Source organism: Oncorhynchus gorbuscha, linkage group LG12 (assembly GCF_021184085.1).
Source record: "Oncorhynchus gorbuscha isolate QuinsamMale2020 ecotype Even-year linkage group LG12, OgorEven_v1.0, whole genome shotgun sequence".
Classification (NCBI taxonomy): domain Eukaryota; kingdom Metazoa; phylum Chordata; class Actinopteri; order Salmoniformes; family Salmonidae; genus Oncorhynchus; species Oncorhynchus gorbuscha.
Window position 1 is genome coordinate 12,146,678 of NC_060184.1, and position 24,006 is coordinate 12,170,683.

The window sequence follows — 24,006 nt, forward strand, 5'->3', positions numbered from 1 at the left end:
CTCATGGTGAACTCTGAGTGGTTTCCTTCCTCTTCAGCAACAGTTAGGAAAGACACCTGTATGTTTTCAGTAACTGGATGTATTGATACACCATCCAAAGCGTAATTAATAACTTCATGTGCAAAGGGATATTCACCCCCCGGTGTTTGACTGAGGGACCTTACAGATCAAGTGTATGTGGGGTACACAGAGGAGGTAGTAATAAAAAGTCCATGAAACCAGTGACTTAAGCAAATGTATACTTCTGACATTTCAGCTTTTCATTTGTACAAATTTCCCAAAACAATTTCACTGAAATTTCTGAGTAGTGTTTAGGTCACAAAAATAAAATGTATACATTTATTCCATTTTCAATTCAGGCTGAAACGAAATGTGCAAGAAGTCAAGGGCTGTGAAGGCTCTGCATGTCAGACCAAATGTAACTTACACTAATTGGAATGTTCTAGATTTACATTTACTATGTTACATCTACCCCCCAAAAACACAACGCAAGTCTGGCTGGTTAATTGCAAGTGTATGCCATGCTCCAACTTAAGACATAACTCTGTTCATGTACCATAAAACAGTTCAGAGGTGACTGGTCTTTGATCAATGCCACCACGACAACACCCTCTACAGGCCATATATAGGCGGTACATCCTAAAAATGAATACAACCATTAAAAACAAACAAAACAGTCATAATGAATAAGACGTATACTTTATTATGAACAATCGCATTTAACAGAAAAACGATTACATTGAAATGAGGAAAAAACTAAGGGACTAGCAAAACAATAACGGCAACATCGAGGAGACAAATAAAATCTAAATAGCCACACTGATAAATCGCTAGGAAAGAAAACTAGGCACCATAGCAAGCAAATGTAGACTTCTTCATGTCTTCAAGTAGCTCTGTGAGAACTGATACAGAAGGCCTGTCTCCGGGATTCAGAACAGTCCGGAAGAACTTGCTCCAAAACGCATCGCTCCGGTCACTGTAAATAAGAAGAGGGACAGGGGATGAAAGACAATATCTGCATCCCAATAATCTAATAATGTGCCCTTTCTCCCAAATTGTGCACTCGTTCACTTCATGGATTTGGTACAAGGCCGCAGGATTACTAGGACGCATACTCAGAGCTTGCGCTGACCAGTGTCTTCACTGACATTTTCAACCTGTCCAAGTCTGTAATACCAACACGTTTCAAGCAGACTACCATTGTCCCTGTGCCCAAGAACACTAAGGTAAACCGCCTGAATGACTACTGACCCGTAGCACTCACATCTGTCACCATGAAATGCTGGTCATGGCTCACAACACAATTATCACAGAAACCCTGGATCCACTCCAATTCGCCCCAACACATGTCACAATTGCTATGGTACTTCATACATCCCTCTTCAATCTGGACAAAAGAAACACCTACGTGAGAATGTTGTTCATTAACTACAGCTCAGCAGCGTTCAACACTAGTGTCCTCCAAGCTAATGACCCAGGGACCGAACTCCTCCCTCTGCAACTGGATCCTGGACTTCCTGACGGGCAGTCTACAGGTGGAGGGTAGGCAACACACCAGCCACACTGACCATCAACATGGGAGCCCCCCAGGGGCGCGTGCTTGGTCCCTCCTGTACTCCATTCACCCACAACTGCGTGGCCATGCACGACTCAAGACGCCATCATTAAGTTTGCTGACGACGCAATGGTGTTAAATCTTATGACCGACAACATGACCTAGCAGTTTGGTGCCAGGACAACCTCTCCCTTAACGTAAGCTAAACAAAGGAGCTGATCATGGACTGCAGTAAACAGAGGGCCGGGCACACCCCCATTCACATCAACAGGGGTGTCGTGGAGCTGGTAGAGAGCTTCAAGTTCCTCAAAGTTCTACAGCTGCACCATTGAATGCATCTTGACTGGCTGCATCACCACTTGGTATGGAAACTACTGTCAGAGGAAAGTCCTAAAAATGGTCAAAGACTCCAGCCACCCAGGTCATAGACTGTTCTCTGCTCCCACACGGCAAGCGGTACAGGATAGAGGGCAACCGATTAATTGTCAGGCTGACCACCTGTTACGCGAGTGCAGCAAGGAGCCAAGGTAAGTTGCTAGCTAGCATTAAACTTATAAAAAAAACTATAAATCTTAACATAATCACTAGTTACCTAGCTTGTCCTGCGTTGCATATAATCAATGCGGTTAATTTATCATCGAATCACAGCCTACTTCGCCAAATGGTGGATGATTTAATTAACAAAAGCATATTTGCAACAAAAAAAAAAAGCACAACCGTTGCACGAATGAACCTAATCATGAACATCAATGCCTGCCTTAATTACACAAGTTTTTATTTATTTATTTTTAAAACCTGCATATTTAGTTAAGAAATTAATGTTAGCACGCAATATTAACTAGGGAAATTGTGTCACTTCTCAAGCATTCTTTGCACACAGAGTGAGGGTATTTACAACAGTTTGGGCCACCTGGCTCGTTGCAAACTAATTTACCAGAATGTTACATAATTATGACATAACATTGAAGGTAGTGCAATGTAACAGCAATATTTAGACTTAGGGTTGCCGCCCGTTCGATAAAATACTGATAGGTTCCGTATTTCACTGAAAGAATAAATGTTTTGTTTTCAAAATGATAGGTCATTAATATGGCCAAATCCAGAAACTATCACTGATATATTTCTGTGTTTATTATAATTAAGTCTATGATTTCATATTTGATAGAGCAGTCTGACTTAGGCAGCAGCAGGCTCGTAAGCATTCATTCAAACTTTACTGCTTTTGCCAGCAGCTCTAAGCAATGCTTGCTTCACATCGGTTTATGACTTCAAGCCTATCAACTCCCGAGATTCGGCTGGCAATACTAAAGTGACTATTAGAACATCCAATAGGCAAAGGTATATGAAATACAAATGGTATAGAAATAGTCAACGCGTCATAATTCCTATAATAACTTCAACCTAAAACTTAACTGGGAATATTGAACCACCAGCTTTCACATGTTCTGAGCAAGGAACTTACACAGTAGCTGTAAAAAAAAAAAATGTTTACATGGCACATATTGCACGTTTACTTTCTTAAACACCATTTTTGCATTATTTAAACCAAATTGAGCATGTTTCATTATTTGAGACGAAATAGATTTTATGTATTATATTAAGTTAGAATAAAAGTGTTGGTCCAGTATTGTTGTAATTGTCATTATTAAAAAATATAAATCAAATGAATAATAAACAAAACTCTACATCGAAAAATCATTAATTCGGTTGACCTCTAGTACAGGAGCACCAAGTCTGGAACCAAAAGGCTCCGGAACAGCGTCTACCCCCAAGCCTGCTGAACAGTTAATCAAGTGGCCAACCCGACTATTTACATACCCTGTGTATTATCTATCCCGATTGCCTATTCACCTTTACTCCTACCTAAATGTAGATATTACCTCTACCTCGTATCCCTGCACATACTCCTTGTATATAGCCTCTGTCATTTTATTGTGTTAACATTGATTTTTTGGCAAATCTGTAAAAAATAAATGAAATAAATGTAAACTCTGCATTGTTGGGTAAGGGCTCGTAAGTAAGCCTTTCACAGTGAAGTCTACACCGGTTGTATTCGGCACATGTGACAAATGTATTTGAGAATATGGTGAAAAACAAGAGGATTGGAAGACAGGAGTCAGTTGTGTTCCAACATACCTAAATGGCTTCCTAAACCTCGTAATTTTCTCTCCATGACCACTTATCAGCAGGGTCATCACTAGTTACCACAGGCACAAAGTCAGAAGGCCCGCTTACTGGACCAATCAGATGAGGGTGTGTGATGAGGCATATTCCGGTTGGTGGGAACTGTCATTTTTGAAATAGCATCTCTTAGAGTTCAAGTTTGATATATAATGTGGATATCAAAACATAATACTGTGTATTAAAAGTACCGTGTGTAAAGTGCAGGAATAAATGTAACAAAATATCAATAAAAAACAAAAAATGTAAAACAAGGTTACATTTGTCTTCCTAAGAAGGGGGTGGATGGGCTAATAGAACATTACCAGATGGGTTTCACTCCAGTGTTTTACCCAAAAGGCTCAGACTTAGTTTACATCTATGCGGATCGGCACCCATCTCTCAGTTGGGGCCACAGCCAGGCCACTGGAGCTTTTCAGATTTCATTAACATAACAATGGCCAACTGAACTTTAACACCTCGCAAAGCAAAAAAGGTTGAAGTTGTCATATTAAAAAAATTATGAAATATGTGAAACCACATTTTACTTGTGGATTTTTAGTTAAAAATCAAGGTGTCAATTTGTCAACATGCCATTTTAAAAACAATGCAGATATTAAACCTATTTTGGTTTTACACAAGTAGTAAGGGCAAACATGCTCGCTAGGAGAGTTTGAGTAAGACATCCAAGTAGGACTCTGCATTTAAAACTGTTGGTTTATTAGATCATAAATAAGCTAATCATTGATGAACACTAGATTCAAGCAACGCAAGTCTCTCGTCTGATTGGTCGTTCCCCACTAACCGTAAGTCGGGGTACACGTCATCACCCCCTCATCCGATTGGTCGAGTAGGACAGGCCTTCTGACTGTAGCAAATGGTGAGGACCCAGCGGCAGGACATGACAAAAGGAAACTGTACTATACCTGGGATGTGCTTCCTGATATTCCTCCAGTGTCCATACGGAGTCTTCCTTAACCAGGCGCATGGTTCTCTTCTTCAGCAGAGTGTGGACAGTCTCTGCAATGCCCAGGAGATCCACCTGTAATCAGGGAGAGCGACAGCTACTGAACTAGGGGAGAGCAACTCTCTCAATCGTAAATTAGATTTATTTTACCTTTATTTAACTAGGCAAGTCAGTTAAGAACAAATTCTTATTTTCAATGACGGCCTGGGAACAGTGGGTTAACTGTTCAGGGGCAGAACGACAGATTTGTACCTTGTCAGCTCGGGGGTTTGAACTTGCAACCTTCCGGTTACTAGTCCAACGCTCTAACCACTAGGCTACCTAAGAAAACCTAATTGCAGTGCATCTTACATAAGGGAAGAACATGATTAAAAAGAGAAACACATGCAGGTGAGGTACAGAAGAGCATTGGCGCCATGCAATAAATACATGAATAAATCGAATACGTCCTACATAATGTAAATAAAATATAAAGATGCCGATTTTGGGTTTTTGGGGCATGCATATCAATTACAAATAGTGAAAAACATTGACTTTATTCTTGAGGTCTTTTTTAGGCTTTCCTCCAGAAAGCATGTAGCGATGTGACGGTGCCAACAAGAGGCTGTAGACAGGTGTGTACCGTACCTGATAGGGGCTGGCAGAGGGGGCTAGTAGATCCTGTGTGATGAAGTTCTGGGCTGCTGGGAGGATGTGTGCCGCTGTCACCTCCGGCTGAAGCTCCAGGTCCACGGAGCAGGAGAAGTCCAGCGCCACGGCAGCACAGATCTCATCCATTGGTTCATCATAACGACTGAGGGGGGGGGGGGGGGGGGGGGGGGGGGGGGAAGGAAGAATAAGACTTGACTAGTAGATAATATGACTGGATTTAAAGATCAAATAGACATGTAGGAAAACGGCCCTACTGTTGATCTCCCACAGTGAGGGTATGCAAAGCATGCAAGGACTACAGGGAGTAAGTAATATGCCTGTATGTCAGAAGTCTGTGTTCGGAAACTCATATGCATGCGTGGCTGGATCGTGTGTGTGTGTGCATACCGATTCATGACCAGTGTGTCTGGACTGAGAGCTCCGTGGATCAGGTGGCAGGAGTGCATGAGTCTCACCAGCTCCACTGTCTGCATGGCCAGGGAGGCCACGATTTCCTCAAAGGACTCCTCTGCCACCTCCTGTGTATGCCAGAAGGAGAGGAACCACAGACTTTAACGGTTCTTTCCTATCAGGATCCTGTTCTTCACATCATAACTATTGTTTTTTTGTTGCAAAAAGAACTCAACTAGCAGTTCTTATTGGACAAATTCAAATAGAACCTCCTCGTTTCAGATCATTTTCTTCCGTTTGATGCCTACTGAACACGACCCAAGGTAGACTATAAAATTACATCTGGCAAAGGGTGTATACGCCGAGCTATTGTGATTTTAGGGGTGGGGAAATGTTGCAAGATTGAATCCCGAGCTGACAAGGTAAAAATCTGTCGTTCTGCCCCTGAACAAGGCAGTTAGCCAACTGTTCCTAGGCTGTCATTGAAAATAATAATTTATTCTGACTTGCCTAGTTAAATAAAAAGGTAACAAAATAAATACATTTAAAAGCAGATTCTATAAGGGCACAATATTGCATGGAGGACAGGGGTGGAACTACCCACGCGCAGTGTGCTCTGCTGGGAGGCCTTGTGGACCGTGACGCAGCCATCCTGGAACAGGAAGCAGCGCCCCGCGTCGTGGACGGGTGCCTGGGAGTCCCGGGCTAGTCGCTCCCTCAGTTGTGAGCCGATGTAGAAGTCCCACGGCACCGCAGTGCGCTCCAGCTGCACAAGGCAAAAGTGACGTGTTAGATCTCAAATCCCTGGAGAACACAGTGTAAAGTAAATGTCAAAATCATCATGTTGATCTCATGGACTGTCAGTCATTGCATCCATAGCACCATATATGGACTTGATTTCTCCAGCTCCATCCTTCAGCTTTATAGCAAAACAAGTGGAGGGGAAAACCTCAACGTTTTTACGAACGAACCAGCAGTGCAATTTTGCTTAATCTGCAATTCTAGATCGATAGAGGTGGAGTCTGCATACATAAACAGTTTGAGGTGGAGTCTGCATACATAAACAGTTTGAGGTGGAGTCTGCATACATAAACAGTTTGAGGTGGAGTCTGCATACATAAACAGTTTGAGGTGGAGTCTGCATACATAAACAGTTTGAGGTGGAGTCTGCATACATAAACAGTTTGAGGTGGAGTCTGCATACATAAACAGTTTGAGGTGGAGTCTGCATACATAAACAGTTTGAGGTGGAGTCTGCATACATAAACAGTTTGAGGTGGAGTCTGCATACATAAACAGTTTGAGGTGGAGTCTGCATACAGTTTGAGGTGGAGTCTGCATACATAAACAGTTTGAGGTGGAGTCTGCATACATAAACAGTTTGAGGTGGAGTCTGCATACATAAACAGTTTGAGGTGGAGTCTGCATACATAAACAGTTTGAGGTGGAGTCTGCATACATAAACAGTTTGAGGTGGAGTCTTTGAGGTGGAGTCTGCATACACAAACAGTTTGAGGTGGAGTCTGCATACATAAACAGTTTGAGGTGGAGTCTGCATACATAAACAGTTTGAGGTGGAGTCTGCATACACATAAACAGTTTGAGGTGGAGTCTGCATACATAAACAGTTTGAAATGGATCTGCAACTAAACATTTGAACTGCACATAAACAGTTTGAGGTGGAGTCTGCATACATAAACAGTTTGAGGTGGAGTCTGCATACATAAACAGTTTGAGGTGGAGTGTACATGAAGGAAATCATTCAACTCATCAACTCACATGAAGGACAGCTATTTAAATCTACTTTGAATTCAGTCATTCACTGCCTTACCTTTATGGCAACGTCACCTCCACCTTGGCCTGCATAGATGGAAAAGTTCTCATAGTCCATCTTGGAATAGGTAGCAAAGGTGTCGTTCCCTTTAAGACAAGACAGTAAAAATAAAAATAAACAAACAAGCGGTGTAGTATTATAATCCTGCATTAAAACCAAACCGTCCACCCTTCACTAAAACCAAACCGTCCACCCTTCACTAAAACCAAACCGTCCACCCTGCATTAAAACCAAACCGTCCACCCTGCATTAAAACCAAACCGTCCACCCTGCATTAAAACCAAACCGTCCACCCTGCATTAAAACCAAACCGTCCACCCTGCATTAAAACCAAACCATCCACCCTGCATTAAAACCAAACCATCCACCCTGCATTAAAACCAAACCATCCACCCTGCATTAAAACCAAACCGTCCACCCTTCATTATTAGTTGAACTACCTAGAATCAGTACACCATCTTCCTCAGCCATGGGAAGGGGACAATCCTCTGAGTAGAAGTTTGGAAAGGAGTTCAGGTCCACTTGATCCAGCAACCGTTGTCTCACCCTCACACTGCAAGGGTCCTCAATCACAGGTTGTACTGCAATACCAGGAAGTAAGAACAAGGCATTCCAACATCAAATAGACTTGACTTATTCCTTACAGCTCCTAGTGAAGCCAAGAGTCTTAAATATACTAGTCATACAAAATGAATGGGCACTGGATTGAACCCCCAAAATAGTCAGATTCAGCAGTGTGAAATAGGTGAAATTAAATGTCAGTGTGCAAAGGTATTTTAATAAAAATTAATACAACGCTTATTTTTGTTGGTCCACTAAACTGCCATGTGCAACACAATGCCTTGACTTTTACATTGGTTTGAGGCGAAATGCAGCTTTCTTGGACAGCCAAAGAAAAGGCAGGTAAGAACTTATACAGGAAATAGGATTGTGTGTAATTCAGCAGTGGCAAAGTCTGTTTATTATTTTTTACATTTACGTCATCTAGCAGGCTCTTATGCAGAGCGACGTACAGTACTGCATACACTTCACCCCCCCTTCTCGGTCCTGGTCCCCCGTGGGAATCAAACCCACAACCCTGGAGTTGAAACCGCCATGCTCTACCATCCAGATACTCACTGCATGGTGAATTCTGGTCCATGGCTTCGGGGTGGGGTTCTGCGTGGTTCTCCTTCAGCCTGCCGAGGTGGTGGACGGCCTTGCCTCCAGAGTTCGTGCACACAGAGGAGGCGGAGGTGGGGCCTGAAGCCATGGAGCCCCAAGCCTCCAGACTGGCTTCTTGGATAGGGCTGCAGAGCAAACATCAAGGAGATGGATAGTATTCTTGATGTAATTACTGTCCTGACATAATTGGTGAAAGCAATACAATGGGTTTTAGAATGTTGGTAACACAGAGCTGCAAGTTGTGACTTTTCCCTTTATTTTCCATTTGAGCGGGGTTGTGTTCATTAGGCATAAAACTGAAGAAAAGGGGAGGTACTACCTGAACTTGTCCAATAAGAAAAGGGTCATTTTCAGATACCTTCAAACATTTTACAACGGTGTGCCCGCATCAATGAACACAGCCCTGGGCTTATCATCATGACTTGCACTGGCAGAGATGGTTTAGAATGACTCCGGGAGGGAAAGGGGACAAGCTACAGAGCTCGCTGCCATCAAACCATCAATAAGGCTAGTGGACCCTTGTCGGTCAAGTCATTGGGTGGACAAACTATACCTGAGCTTCTTCCTTCCGTCCGAGTCAGCGTCAAGTTGAGTGGTAATGCTGGGCTCCTTGGTCAGAATCCCAGCGTTGGGCGAGACCGCCCTCTGTCCCATGGCGTGATAAGGAGAAGAGGCCATCTTGGCGGCCATTACAAAGTCCTGCGTGTCCTCTGGGCTGGAGCACAGAGTCTTGTTCTTGTGGCTGCTGACCACCTCCTCGTTCAGGGACTCTGTTCGCTCTGGGAAGTTCTGGATGGTACAAGTCAATCAATCTACCTATTGATATGATTTTTTTTTGTGCAATCAGGAATTACCAACAGATAACATACGTACACTAAACTGAGCTCAGGTCCGAGTTAGCAAGACCGCACAAACAGATCTGGGAACAGGCTTTACATTCAAAGGCAGTGGATCATTGATGGTCTTGTCTGAACTGTACTAGATTAGAGAGATCACTTTGTAGCACAAGTGATCTTGTTCCAAAAACTGTCCAAACCTTAGATAATTGAGTTCGTTCAGAGTTGGGGATACTGCCACCTGTCAAAAAACACACACAAAAAAAAAACAGGATCACCGTTGGAGTGCATGGAAAAGTCTGAAACAGTTTGATTAGTGTCATTGTTCCCGCATAATTATTAGTTCTCCAAATAATACTACTGTGTTAAAATAACATGTTTTAACACATGTTACAAAACTTAACCTTAACAGTTTTGAAGCACGTTGGCATTTAGAGGACTTGTGTAGATTCAGAATTACCTGGAAACAGGTATGGAGTCTTAAAACAAAGACCTCTGTCTCCAGCAGGCAGGAAAACATCATCTAAAATAGCAATCAAGTCAGAAAAAGACCTCAAGTACAGGTCAAATGTCAGATAAAGGCCAAGTACAGGTCAAAGTTGATAATTGACTATCAAATACCTATATATTTTTTTTAACCTCACATTTGTTTTGTATGTTGCGTGTATAGCATAGATGCAAACTAATGAACACAAACCTGGACACATGTCCTTTTCACAGGGAATAGGGTTTCTGTAAAGTAAAATGGGGGAGACATTTGATTGTCATTTAGCCTAATTCATTCATGTGAAAGTATGACTTGTTTGACTGTCTATGACAATGTAAACTAGACTTAAGCAATCAGGCCCGAGGTGGGGTATACGGACAATATACCACGGCTAACGGCTGTTCTTATGCGCGACACAACGATGAGTGCCTGGATGCAGTCCTTAGCCGTGGTATATTGGCCATACATACATCTATCACTAACCCTAGAGGTGCCTTATTGCTATTATAAACTGGTTACCAATGTAATTAGTGCAGTAAAAATAAATGTTTTGTTATACCCTTGGTATACGGTCTGATATACCACGGCTGTCTGCCAATCAGAATTCAGGGCTCGAACCACCCAGTTTATAATGTTTATAAATGCAGTGATATACGACAGGAGTCTCAATGGCTTACCCAGACCCATGTGCAGAGCCAGACTGGGATCCTTCATCAAAGATCTGGAAGGCCATTGCATTCGGTTGGCGGCTAGGTAGGACAGTTCCAGACCTACACTCTGTTATTTGCATGGAATCAGTCCCAGTGACCTCCTAGGAGCAAAAAGTTAGGAAAATTGTTTATTTTGCATGAAAACACTTTTAGATAGCAGGAGAAAATGTTTAGGAACTAACTTGTCCAATAAGAAACTAATTTTCCTGTTGCAACCCCTAAGATATTTTTCAGAAGCACTGGCAGAGTAAAGTCTTCCTGGGGTATACAGCTATACTAAATAAAAACATTTTTAAAAACTGGGGAAATATTGTCTACGGTGCACTCTACTGAACATGACCCAGATAATATGGTTATCTGCTACTAGACTAACTATCCCAAACAAGTTGCTTTCACAGTCGACGTCAATGAACTCTGCAGATTGTCTAAACACTTTCTAGCTGGGTTTCCTAAACAGACCTCCAACTGAAAAGAAATAAGGGACGGCAAATCACAATTGCGAAACACATTGGACATTTTGCAATGCAAGCTCAGATATCTCAAACCAGGGTAGTGTTCAGTAGGCAAGAAATGCAACGAAAGGGGTAGATAATAGCGGAATTTGTCCAATAAGAGACACTTTGTTACAAAACGCGTCGCTACGATGTGCCCTAATGAACACAACCGTGTATTAAGAGTCTTTGCCACTTGCCTGTTGTGATAGTTGCTGGGATTGCTGCAACTGAAGCAGTCGTTGCTTCTCATCAATCTGTTGCCTCAGCCTCTCTTTGGCTTGTCTCTGCTGTTGAATCGTCTCTATCAAAAGGAAAGGGTGGGAATAAAGAATGAATAAATGGTCATTGGTGGTTGACCTTGAGGGAATACGCCAATATGAGGAGAGAAGATCAGTGATAAAAAATGGAAAAAAGTGGGAAGACAAAAAGGGAGGGCCCCGAGTGACCGTGTGAAACAGCAGTCGAAAGCACAGTAGCCCATTTTATTCCCCGACAATGTACATGAACATGGGATACACACACAGCTTTACCCAAGTATTTTGTCCAAATCAATATCGGTTGTATGTCTATACTTTAAAAGATGCATTTGAAAACAGGAAATATGTCAAATGTCATGGAACATCCCAGGTATAATGTGACAGTTACTGTCCAATGGTAACCTTCGATTTCTTGCCGCTTGCGTGTGAAGTAGTGTTCGGCACGCAGCTCTTCGATGCTCAGCTCCACAGCGCCATTCAGCAGCAGCTCTTTGAGGTACATGCTCTGTTCCTTCACGCCGCCTCCTCCTCCCTCCTCCAGCGCAGAGTCCTCTTTCGAGGGGGGCGGGCGATCAGAGAGGACAGTGTTCACTGCCGGGTCAATCTTACACGCAGACCTGTAGCCGTGGTGAAAGTTGAGATTATTTTTGCTGCATTTAGGTCAGAGATTAGACATTAGCTAGCCTACTTGGTTAGTTAGCTACTGCAAACAAGAATTTCCATGGTTTCTAAGAGCATAACCAGACCATTGAGTGTGTATGCATAATCAACTTCTTGTAATTTACTCCTTTTACTAAAAACAGATTTTTGACCAGAATATGCACCAAAATAAATTCTGAACAGGTAGAAAATTCATGCGAGTGTTATTTATATGCATGTATGAACCTTACTCTTTACACTTGAGACATTTGTAACAAGAAAATTAGTTTGCAGATTCCATCTTTAACCATGAGGGGAGTTACTCTATCCTGGCCCTAGATCAGCTGCTTGAGTCAACTTTAGTCCTCCACAACTCACAAAGAAGGGGTCTGGTCTAGAGGTCAACCAATTAATCGGAGTGGCTGATTTCAAGTTTTCATAACAATCAGTAATCCGAATTTTTGAACGACGATGATATTGAAATCCACGAGGAGACTGCGTGGCAGGCTGACCACCTGTTACGCGAGTGCAGGCAGCAAGGAGCCATGGTAAGTTCCAAGCTAGCATTAAACTTATCTTAACATAATCACTAGTTAACTACACATAGTTGATAATATTACTAGTTTAACTAGCTTGTCATGCGTTGCGTATAATCAATGCGGTGCCTGAAATTGTGTCACTTGTCTTGCGTTCAGTGTAAGCAGAGTCAGGGTATATGAAGCAGTGTGTGTCACCTGGCTCATTGCGAACTGTGTGAAGACCATATCTTCCTAACAAAGACCGTAATTCATTTACCAGAATTTTACATAATTATGACATAACATTGAAGGTTGTGCAATGTAACAGCAATACTTAAACTTAAGGTTGCCACCTGTTCGATAAAATACAAAACGGTTCCGTATTTCACTAAACGAATAAACGTTTTGTTTTCAAAATTATAGTTTCCGGACTTGACCATATTAATGACCTACGGGTCGTATTTCTGTGTGTTTATTATATTATAATTAAGTCTACGATTTGATATTTGATAGAGCAGTCTGACTGAGCGGTGGTAGGCAGCAGCAGCAGCCTGACTGAGCGGTGGTAGGCAGCAGCAGCAGCAGCCTGACTGAGCGGTGGTAGGCAGCGGCAGCAGCCTGACTGAGCGGTGGTAGGCAGCGGCAGCAGCCTGACTGAGCGGTGGTAGGCAGCGGCAGCAGCCTGACTGAGCGGTGGTAGGCAGCAGCAGCCTGACTGAGCGGTGGTAGGCAGCGGCAGCAGCCTGACTGAGCGGTGGTAGGCAGCGGCAGCCTGACTGAGCGGTGGTAGGCAGCAGCAGCAGCCTGACTGAGCGGTGGTAGGCAGCAGCAGCAGCCTGACTGAGCGGTGGTAGGCAGCAGCAGCAGCCTGACTGAGCGGTGGTAGGCAGCAGCAGCAGCCTGACTGAGCGGTGGTAGGCAGCGGCAGCAGCCTGACTGAGCGGTGGTAGGCAGCGGCAGCAGCCTGACTGAGCGGTGGTAGGCAGCAGCAGCAGCCTGACTGAGCGGTGGTAGGCAGCGGCAGCAGCCTGACTGAGCGGTGGTAGGCAGCAGCAGTCTGCCTGGGCGGTGGTAGGCAGCGGCAGCAGCCTGACTGAGCGGTGATAGGCAGCAGCAGCCTGACCGAGCGGTGGTAGGCAGCAGCAGCCTGACCGAGCGGTGGTAGGCAGCAGCAGCCTGACTGAGCGGTGGTAGGCAGCAGCAGCCTGACTGAGCGGTGGTAGGCAGCAGTCTGACTGAGCGGTGGTAGGCAGCAGTGACTGAGCGGTGGTAGGCAGCAGCCTGACTGAGCGGTGGTAGGCAGCAGCGGCAGCAGCCTGACTGAGCGGTGGTAGGCAGCAGCAGCCTGACTGAGCGGTGGTAGGCAGCAGCAGCCTGACTGAGCGGTGGTAGGCAGCAGCAGCCTGACTGAGCGGTGGTAGGCAGCAGTCTGACTGAGCGGTGGTAGGCAGCGGCAGCAGTCTGACTGAGCGGTGGTAGGCAGCGGCAGCAGTCTGACTGAGCGGTGGTAGGCAGCAGCAGTCTGACTGAGCGGTGGTAGGCAGCAGCAGTCTGACTGAGCGGTGGTAGGCAGCAGCAGTCTGAGCGGTGGTAGGCAGCAGCAGTCTGACTGAGCGGTGGTAGGCAGCAGCAGTCTGACTGAGCGGTGGTAGGCAGCAGCAGTCTGACTGAGCGGTGGTAGGCAGCAGCAGCCTGACTGAGCAGTGGTAGGCAGCGGCAGCAGCCTGACTGAGCGGTGGTAGGCAGCAGCCTGACTGAGCGGTGGTAGGCAGCAGCAGCAGCAGTCTGACTGAGCGGTGGTAGGCAGCAGCAGTCTGACTGAGCGGTGGTAGGCAGCAGCAGTCTGACTGAGCGGTGGTAGGCAGCAGCAGTCTGACTGAGTGGTGGTAGGCAGCAGCAGTCTGACTGAGTGGTGGTAGGCAGCAGTCTGACTGAGCGGTGGTAGGCAGCAGCAGCAGCAGTCTGACTGAGCGGTGGTAGGCAGCAGCAGTCTGACTGAGCGGTGGTAGGCAGCAGCAGTCTGACTGAGCGGTGGTAGGCAGCAGCAGTCTGACTGAGCGGTGGTAGGCAGCAGTCTGACTGAGCGGTGGTAGGCAGCAGCCTGACTGAGCGGTGGTAGGCAGCAGCCTGTCTGAGCGGTGGTAGGCAGCAGCAGCAGCAGTCTGACTGAGCGGTGGTAGGCAGCAGCAGGCTGACTGAGCGGTGGTAGGCAGCGGCAGCAGCCTGACTGAGCGGTGGTAGGCAGCGGCAGCAGCCTGACTGAGCGGTGGTAGGCAGCGGCAGCAGCCTGACTGAGCGGTGGTAGGCAGCGGCAGCAGCCTGACTGAGCGGTGGTAGGTAGCGGCAGCAGCCTGACTGAGCGGTGGTAGGCAGCAGCAGCAGCCTGACTGAGCGGTGGTAGGCAGCAGCAGCAGCCTGACTGAGCGGTGGTAGGCAGCGGCAGCAGCCTGACTGAGCGGTGGTAGGCAGCAGCAGTCTGCCTGGGCGGTGGTAGGCAGCGGCAGCAGCCTGACTGAGCGGTGGTAGGCAGCAGCAGCCTGACTGAGCGGTGGTAGGCAGCAGCAGCCTGACTGAGCGGTGGTAGGCAGCAGCAGCCTGACTGAGCGGTGGTAGGCAGCAGTCTGACTGAGCGGTGGTAGGCAGCAGCCTGACTGAGCGGTGGTAGGCAGCAGCAGCAGCCTGACTGAGCGGTGGTAGGCAGCGGCAGCAGCCTGACTGAGCGGTGGTAGGCAGCAGTCTGACTGAGCGGTGGTAGGCAGCAGCGGCAGCAGCCTGACTGAGCGGTGGTAGGCAGCGGCAGCAGCCTGACTGAGCGGTGGTAGGCAGCAGTCTGACTGAGCGGTGGTAGGCAGCAGCGGCAGCAGCCTGACTGAGCGGTGGTAGGCAGCAGCGGCAGCAGCCTGACTGAGCGGTGGTAGGCAGCAGCAGTCTGACTGGGCGGTGGTAGGCAGCAGCAGCCTGACTGAGCGGTGGTAGGCAGCAGCAGCCTGACTGAGCGGTGGTAGGCAGCAGCAGCCTGACTGAGCGGTGGTAGGCAGCAGCAGCCTGACTGAGCGGTGGTAGGCAGCAGCAGCCTGACTGAGCGGTGGTAGGCAGCAGCAGCCTGACTGAGCGGTGGTAGGCAGCAGCAGCCTGACTGAGCGGTGGTAGGCAGCAGCAGCCTGACTGAGCGGTGGTAGGCAGCAGCAGCCTGACTGAGCGGTGGTAGGCAGCAGTCTGACTGAGCGGTGGTAGGCAGCAGTCTGACTGAGCGGTGGTAGGCAGCGGCAGCAGTCTGACTGAGCGGTGGTAGGCAGCGGCAGCAGTCTGACTGAGCGGTGGTAGGCAGCGGCAGCAGTCTGACTGAGCGGTGGTAGGCAGCAGCAGTCTGACTGAGCGGTGGTAGGCAGCAGCAGTCTGACTGAGCGGTGGTAGGCAGCGGCAGCAGCCTGACTGAGCGGTGGTAGGCAGCAGCCTGACTGAGCGGTGGTAGGCAGCAGCAGCAGCAGTCTGACTGAGCGGTGGTAGGCAGCAGCAGTCTGACTGAGCGGTGGTAGGCAGCAGCAGTCTGACTGAGTGGTGGTAGGCAGCAGCAGTCTGACTGAGTGGTGGTAGGCAGCAGTCTGACTGAGCGGTGGTAGGCAGCAGCAGTCTGACTGAGCGGTGGTAGGCAGCAGCAGTCTGACTGAGCGGTGGTAGGCAGCAGCAGTCTGACTGAGCGGTGGTAGGCAGCAGTCTGACTGAGCGGTTACTGAGCGGTGGTAGGCAGCAGCAGCCTGACTGAGCGGTGGTAGGCAGCAGCAGCCTGACTGAGCGGTGGTTGACTGAGCGGTGGTAGGCAGCAGCAGCCTGACTGAGCGGTGGTAGGCAGCAGTCTGACTGAGCGGTGGTAGGCAGCAGTCTGACTGAGCGGTGGTAGGCAGCGGCAGCAGTCTGACTGAGCGGTGGTAGGCAGCGGCAGCAGTCTGACTGAGCGGTGGTAGGCAGCGGCAGCAGTCTGACTGAGCGGTGGTAGGCAGCGGCAGCAGTCTGACTGAGCGGTGGTAGGCAGCGGCAGCAGTCTGACTGAGCGGTGGTAGGCAGCAGCAGTCTGACTGAGCGGTGGTAGGCAGCAGCAGTCTGACTGAGCGGTGGTAGGCAGCGGCAGCAGCCTGACTGACAGCAGCCTGACAGCGGTGGTAGGCAGCAGCAGCAGTCTGACTGAGCGGTGGTAGGCAGCAGCAGTCTGACTGAGTGGTGGTAGGCAGCAGCAGTCTGACTGAGTGGTGGTAGGCAGCAGCAGTCTGACTGAGTGGTGGTAGGCAGCAGTCTGACTGAGCGGTGGTAGGCAGCAGCAGTCTGACTGAGCGGTGGTAGGCAGCAGCAGTCTGACTGAGCGGTGGTAGGCAGCAGCAGTCTGACTGAGCGGTGGTAGGCAGCAGCAGTCTGACTGAGCGGTGGTAGGCAGCAGCAGTCTGACTGAGCGGTGGTAGGCAGCAGTCTGACTGAGCGGTGGTAGGCAGCAGCCTGACTGAGCGGTGGTAGGCAGCAGCCTGACTGAGCGGTGGTAGGCAGCAGCAGCAGCAGTCTGACTGAGCGGTGGTAGGCAGCAGCAGGCTGACTGAGCGGTGGTAGGCAGCAGCAGGCTCGTAAGCATTCATTCAAACCGCACTTTCCTCTGTTTGCCAGCAGATTTTCACAATGCTTGAAGCACAGCGCAGTTTATGACTTCAAGCCTATCAACTCCCGAGATTAGGCAGGCAATACTATAGTGCCAAAAAGAACATCCAATAGTCAAAGGTCTATGAAATATAAATGTTATAGAGAGAGTCCTATAATAACCTCAAACTTCTTACCAGAAAAAAAAAGGAAACACCAGCTTTCATATGTTCTGAGCAAGGAACTTAAACGGTAGCTTGTTTTACATGGCACATACTGCATTGTCACCTTCTCCAACACTTTTTGAATGATTTAAACCAAACCAAATTGAACATGTTTATTTATGAGACTAAATTATTTTATTTATGTATTATATTAAGTAAAAACAAGTGTTCATTATTCATTGAGTTTTGTTGTAATTGTCATGTAATTTGGTCCTCCACTACTCACACAGAAGGCGTCTGGTCGCCCTCCTCCACTACTCACACAGAAGGTGTCTGGTCGCCCTCCTCCACTACTCACACAGAAGGCGTCTGGTCACCCTCCACTACTCACACAGAAGGCGTCTGGTCACCCTCCTCCACTACTCACACAGAAGGCGTCTGGTCACCCTCCTCCACTACTCACACAGAAGGCGTCTGGTCGCCCTCCTCCACTACTCACACAGAAGGTGTCTGGTCACCCTCCTCCACTACTCACACAGAAGGTGTCTGGTCGCCCTCCTCCACTACTCACACAGAAGGTGTCTGGTCGCCCTCCTCCACTACTCACACAGAAGGGTCTGGTCGCCCTCCTCCACTACTCACACTGAAGGCGTCTGGTCGCCCTCCTCCACTACTCACACAGAAGGCGTCTGGTCGCCCTCCTCCACTACTCACACAGAAGGTGTCTGGTCGCCCTCCTCCACTACTCACACAGAAGGTGTCTGGTCGCCCTCCTCCACTACTCACACAGAAGGGTCTGGTCGCCCTCCTCCACTACTCACACAGAAGGGTCTGGTCGCCCTCCTCCACTACTCACACAGCCCTCCTCCACTACTCACACAGAAGGGTCTGGTCGCCCTCCTCCACTACTCACACAGAAGGGTCTGGTCGCCCTCCTCCACTACTCACACAGAAGGGGTCTGGTCACCCTCCTCCACTACTCACACAGAAGGGGTCTGGTCACCCTCCTCCACTACTCACACAGAAGGGGTCTGGTCACCTTCCTCCACAAAAGGCTGGAGGTTGAGCCTGCTGGCAGGGACCGTTACACTGGAGGCAGAACACCATGACTTCTGGGGAATCTGCCAAGACAAAGAACACCCCCTTAAAATGGCTTAATAATAACAGTTAAACAGTCAAATACAAAAAGGTTCCACAGAAAATGGTATTAGTTCCATATTAAAACACAAACCAAAGTCTACCAACTCAATTCTATTCACTACTGGCAAGCTATCTCTAACCCTAACCCTAAGTCTCATAGATTAGAAACTGTGCACATTGATGCAATTTAAATGACAGGTCAAGTTATCTATGTAGATCGGCATCGGTGGTCAAACCTTGATGTCAGCCAATTGCTCAGGCATGACTTGGTTCTCGTTGGCCCTGCTGCTGGGTGGTGCCATCCAGGGTTCCAGCTTCAGTTGTGCAGCTTGAAGGGAATCCGTCTGGTTCTCGTTAAACCCCAGGATCTGTTTTTTCTGGATGTGGCGAGCGGACCGCCTTGGCAACTCTAAGTTCAGCCTTCGAGAGTGTCCTACCAAAAATAACAAAACAGTTCTCAACCACTACATCCCTACTTTACTTTTAATCAAAGGCTCAGTGGCCTTTTCTTGCGTCAAAGTGCAGCATTTCATCTGAAAATAATGCATTTTAGAACATTTTCTAAACATCAACCAAGATCAACTCTGGATCCACTTTCCTCAAAGACAGCATTAAATTCAGAACAGTGCCGATTGGCTGAGAAAGCCCCATCTACACACCCATTTGTAGAGCGACAACTTTGCAGCTAAACCCCTAGTATCGACCACAAAGGGCTAACCTGCAGCCTCTGTCCGACTGACTGGTGCGACGGCCTTCTTTCTCCCCCGTGGTCTCAGGTCTACCATACTGGTTCTTGCTGGTTCGGGTTCCTCCTCAGTTGCAGACAAAGCCTGATGGGCCACCCTGGCCTGGAAACCACTAAAAGGAACAAATAATAATCACCAAACCACAGACAAGCAAGGACAAGGGCTGTGCCTAAATCCTCATTAAATCACACTAAAGTAATTACTATGAACTAATAGTACATTCTGTTCAGTACAAATGAAAATCTAAATACTATGACTTATTTGTAATGGGGCATATTGTTTACAGCCTACTCCCTTCCGTATATGACGTAGACAGAGGCAGACATAGGACAGCTAACAAGGAATGGACAGAGACAAGGAGCACACACTTGTGATATTGCTGAAGTTTATCCATGGGCTGGGCTCTGCACTTAAGTCCCTCATGGAAGATGGCGTCTGCCTTCTGGAAGTTGCCGTGCTTCTCGAACTCCTCCGCCCAGGTAATGTAAAGGTCAGCCCGAGTGAGTCCGATGCCGTTGGCCTGCATGTAGCTGAACATTTCCAGGGGCTCCATGCTGTTCTGGGCCTACAAAACAGCAGTGTCCATTAGGCACCAAACTCAAATAGGGAGGAACTACCTGGATATGTCCAATAAGAAAATCTCATTGTTTAATGTTGAAAAATGACTTGGAACTTTTCCGTTGCGTACCCTAATGAACACAACCCAAGTTGGGTCAATTGTTCAGAGTTCTGTATCGATGCAAACAGGTGGGTAGTGATAGCATGCAAGCCAATGCCTGTGCTTTACCCAGTAGCAATGTACAGTATCTTGAACGGCAGGGGTTGGAACAGGTTTGAGGAACAGAACCCCCAAAAAACACATTGAGGAACTGAAACAAACATTTTCAAATCTTGAGAACCGGTTAATGTTATTTTTGCTCCAAATATATTCCTAATGTCTAGTCTATAATTCAGTTGAATTATGACGCTAGTAATAGCCTAAACACATTCCAAGCCACATCATGATGTTCTGCATTTTAAGCCAAGCTCCCTCCCATGTCCACCCTCTCTCCTCACCTGTGAACTGTCCGTTGCCTCGAGCACTTGCACTTACAGTATCTGTCCATCAAACTAGCTTACCCATTCCATAGCCAGCTGCTCCATCCATGCTAATTGGTAGAGTAAATTAAATTGCCAAATGTAAAAACGATTGATACGATTTTCATACAAATTGATACGAGCATCTAAACATGGCTGTAAACATGCATTACTACACCTAGTATTAGCTTGGGGAATGCAGAGAATATTGCTCCATTTCACTATTGAAACAGTGAAACTGAGTGAAACGGAGCAATATTTAATTTGGATTACAATATTCCAGGCTATACTTAGTAAAGCATGCGTTTGCAAGAGTGATATTGTATGAGTGGGCAATAAACTTCCTTAGCTCTTGCTTAGCTCAATAAACAAATTGGATATGAACAAGATCACGCATAAAATGTAGATATTCTCATTGACCACTAGTGTGAGCATAGAAGCGAGGCACACAAGGCTATCGGTATTCCTTAATCTTTTGGCAATCCATGTCATGTTGCCGCTCACTAGCTCTGGTCCAGGGCGTTAGCGGAGTTTGTCTATGGAGGTAGTCTTTCAATACGGGACAGTAGTGGAGGATCACACACTAATGACCTGGACTAACCACTCACCAAATTGATCCAGAGGTTGATGTAACGGGGGTCATTGTAGTATTTCTTGTCATGAGCAAAGAGCTGCACAGCCCTCTCCAGCATGGCCGTAAGACTGCTCTCTTTACTACCCTGGGGGTAGGTTTTGAGTGTCCATTTTAGGTACCTGCACAACACAGAAGCCAAAGTTGTGTATGGTCCCAGAGCGTGTGTGTGTGTCTGTGTGGTCAAACTATTGTCCCGAGGGACATTTTGGACTGGAAGCAAGTTTAACCGGATTTTGAAAAAAAATTGACCTATACAAAAGTTCAAAACAGATCACACAAAAACACAGATATACCATTATGGCAGGTGAAGTTAGGGAGCATGGGGAAGTGTATGTCTAAACCTCTCTGTGTGTGTGTGTGTGCGTGTGCGTGTGCGTGTGTGTGTGTACAGAGGGAGGTGAATTTCATCTCACCTATCCCAGATATCGAGTGGATCATCTCCAGTGTACATACGGAGTTCCAATTCAAACACTCTGTGGGGCACAAAACAGAGCTTTCAATTTTATAGACTGAGCCTACGTGAACTTTTAAAGATATGCCCCATGTAGAAACTCACCAAATCCACACAACACCAAATTCTAGAACATATATTAGAATATATCTCTACACAAAACAGAATAGCCCGGGCAGTGATTCTTAACACCAAACCTAAAAATGGTTGAATATAGCTAGCTAGTAACATTGTGAAGACAGCGTTGACATACTGTCTCTGTTGCTGGATGGCTGCAGGACAGGATCCCTCTCTCAATGGCTGGGTGTTCTCTTTACACAGCTGCCGTTCTGCCTCCACCTGGGCCATAACCACAACTTTGAAAGAAAAGGGGATGTTCACTAACTAATTACTTTAAAATGCTAATATAAAAATAAATAAAAAGTAGCCTACAATCTAGATTACATGATGACACCAGTGTACATGACACCATACATACACACTTCACTAAGTTATATTGGACTGTATTTGTCAGTGTTCCTTCGACATTACTAACGCTAACGTATATTAGTTTACGACTAGAATACTAAACAAAAACACTTACACTTGGTAATAGTAACGCAAGCTAGCTAACAGTTATTATATGGCTGAAGTAACATTTAGTCATTTAGCAGGCGCTCATATCCATTGACAGGAGAAATTAGGTGTAAGTGCATTTATCGACAGACTTTAGGCCAATTTAAGATTTTTTATTAAACGACTCATTTGCTGATTTAACTAGCCAGCAATCTATTGTTCATGACACACTAGCTAGCTAACTTTCTTGGTTTGCATTTTGTTATTTTAGTAAAGCTGAAGCGCCACTAAGCTAAAGTTAGTTTGGCAGCAACACAGTTATTTTATAGCTAACGTTAGCTAGCTTAATGAAAGGGACCGGTCGAGTTAGTGGTAGCTAACGTTACATACATTATGTAATGTACAACTCAGACTTAGCTAGCTAAAGACAACTTACAGTTTCTGTAATTATACAAAATATATTCACCGTTTCTCTTCTCAAATCTTAAAATGCAAAAGTTGGCTACAGCTGGTTACGCCCGTGTTTTCCACACATTTAAAATGAACCGCCAGCAAAGGACGAACGCGATTGGATTATTTATGTTTTGATCCGCCTATTCGTGTTCTTCTTCTGTGGGTTTATGGCGGACTATAACCCCAAAAATGTGTGTTGCCGCCACCAACTGGACGGGTTGAAGCCAAAACAAGGTCAAAAGAAAAGCCATATGTTATAGGGAAACTAACTTAATCCACCAAAATAAAAATAGTACATTGACAAAGCAAAACAAAACTCCCACTTCTTCCTTCTTTCAATTCTCCATATATCTCCCTTCTCAGGCTCTAGGGCCTGAGAGGGTGGTACGGCTCTAGGGCCTGGGTGGGTGGTACGGCTCTAGGGCCTGGGTGGGTGGTACGGCTCTAGGGCCTGAGAGGGTGGTACGGCTCTAGGGCCTGGGTGGGTGGTACGGCTCTAGGGCCTGAGAGGGTGGTACGGCTCTAGGGCCTGAGAGGGTGGTACGGCTCTAGGGCCTGAGAGGGTGGTACGGCTCTAGGGCCTGAGAGGGTGGTACGGCTCTAGGGCCTGAGAGGGTGGTACGGCTCTAGGGCCTGAGAGGGTGGTACGGCTCTAGGGCCTGAGAGGGTGGTACGGCTCTAGGGCCTGAGAGGGTGGTACGGCTCTAGGGCCTGAGAGGGTGGTACGGCTCTAGGACCTGAGAGGGTGGTACGGCTCTAGGGCCTGAGAGGGTGGTACGGCTCTAGGACCTGAGAGGGTGGTACGGCTCTAGGACCTGAGAAGGTGGTACGGCTTTAGGGCCTGAGAGGGTGGTACGGCTCTAGGGCCTGAGAGGGTGGTACGGCTCTAGGGCCTGAGAGGGTGGTACGGCTCTAGGGCCTGAGAGGGTGGTACGGCTCTAGGGCCTGAGAGGGTGGTACGGCTCTAGGGCCTGAGAGGGTGGTACGGCTCTAGGGCCTGAGAGGGTGGTACGGCTCTAGGGCCTGAGAGGGTGGTACGGCTCTAGGGCCTGAGGGGTGGTACGGCTGAGGGCCTGAGAGGTGGTACGGCTCTAGGGCCTGAGAGGGTGGTACGGCTCTAGGACCTGAGAGGGTGGTACGGCTCTAGGACCTGAGAGGGTGGTAAAGGCTCTAGGGCCTGAGAGGGTGGTACGGCTATAGGGCCTGAGAGGGTGGTACGGCTCTAGGGCCTGAGAGGGTGGTACGGCTCTAGGGCCTGAGAGGGTGGTACGGCTCTAGGACCTGAGAGGGTGGTACGGCTCTAGGGCCTGAGAAGGTGGTAAGGCTCTAGGGCCTGAGAGGGTGGTACGGCTATAGGGCCTGAGAGGGTGGTACGGCTCTAGGGCCTGAGAGGGTGGTACGGCTCTAGGGCCTGAGAGGGTGGTACGGCTATAGGACCTGAGAGGGTGGTACGGCTCTAGGGCCTGAGAGGGTGGTACGGCTCTAGGGCCTGAGAGGGTGGTACGGC

At 47.5% G+C, this 24,006-nt stretch overlaps 1 protein-coding gene across 4 annotated transcripts; it reads right to left on the minus strand.

Moving 5' to 3' along the window:
• Positions 1-680: 680 nt before the first annotated feature.
• Positions 681-22,664, minus strand: LOC123990534 (mitotic checkpoint serine/threonine-protein kinase BUB1 beta-like). 4 transcript variants are annotated; one of them, XM_046291118.1, is made up of 23 exons: positions 22,513-22,664; positions 21,745-21,847; positions 21,454-21,513; positions 21,015-21,159; positions 19,698-19,894; positions 19,302-19,441; positions 18,820-19,016; positions 18,464-18,564; positions 11,908-12,122; positions 11,446-11,549; positions 10,722-10,855; positions 10,255-10,289; positions 10,018-10,080; positions 9,758-9,798; positions 9,275-9,510; positions 8,677-8,846; positions 7,998-8,138; positions 7,555-7,643; positions 6,328-6,489; positions 5,721-5,851; positions 5,310-5,475; positions 4,642-4,757; positions 681-976 (listed from the first exon to the last, which is right to left on the minus strand). In XM_046291118.1, the coding sequence occupies exons 2-23, from the start codon at positions 21,837-21,839 to the stop codon at positions 844-846; spliced, it is 2,871 nt and encodes a 956-aa protein (XP_046147074.1). In that variant the 5' UTR covers positions 21,840-21,847; positions 22,513-22,664; the 3' UTR covers positions 681-843. The 4 variants fall into 4 exon arrangements, with proteins under 4 accessions (XP_046147074.1, XP_046147072.1, XP_046147073.1 ...); XM_046291116.1 differs by having other exon boundaries at positions 7,998-8,147; XM_046291117.1 differs by having other exon boundaries at positions 7,998-8,147; positions 22,483-22,597.
• Positions 22,665-24,006: the final 1,342 nt, after the last annotated feature.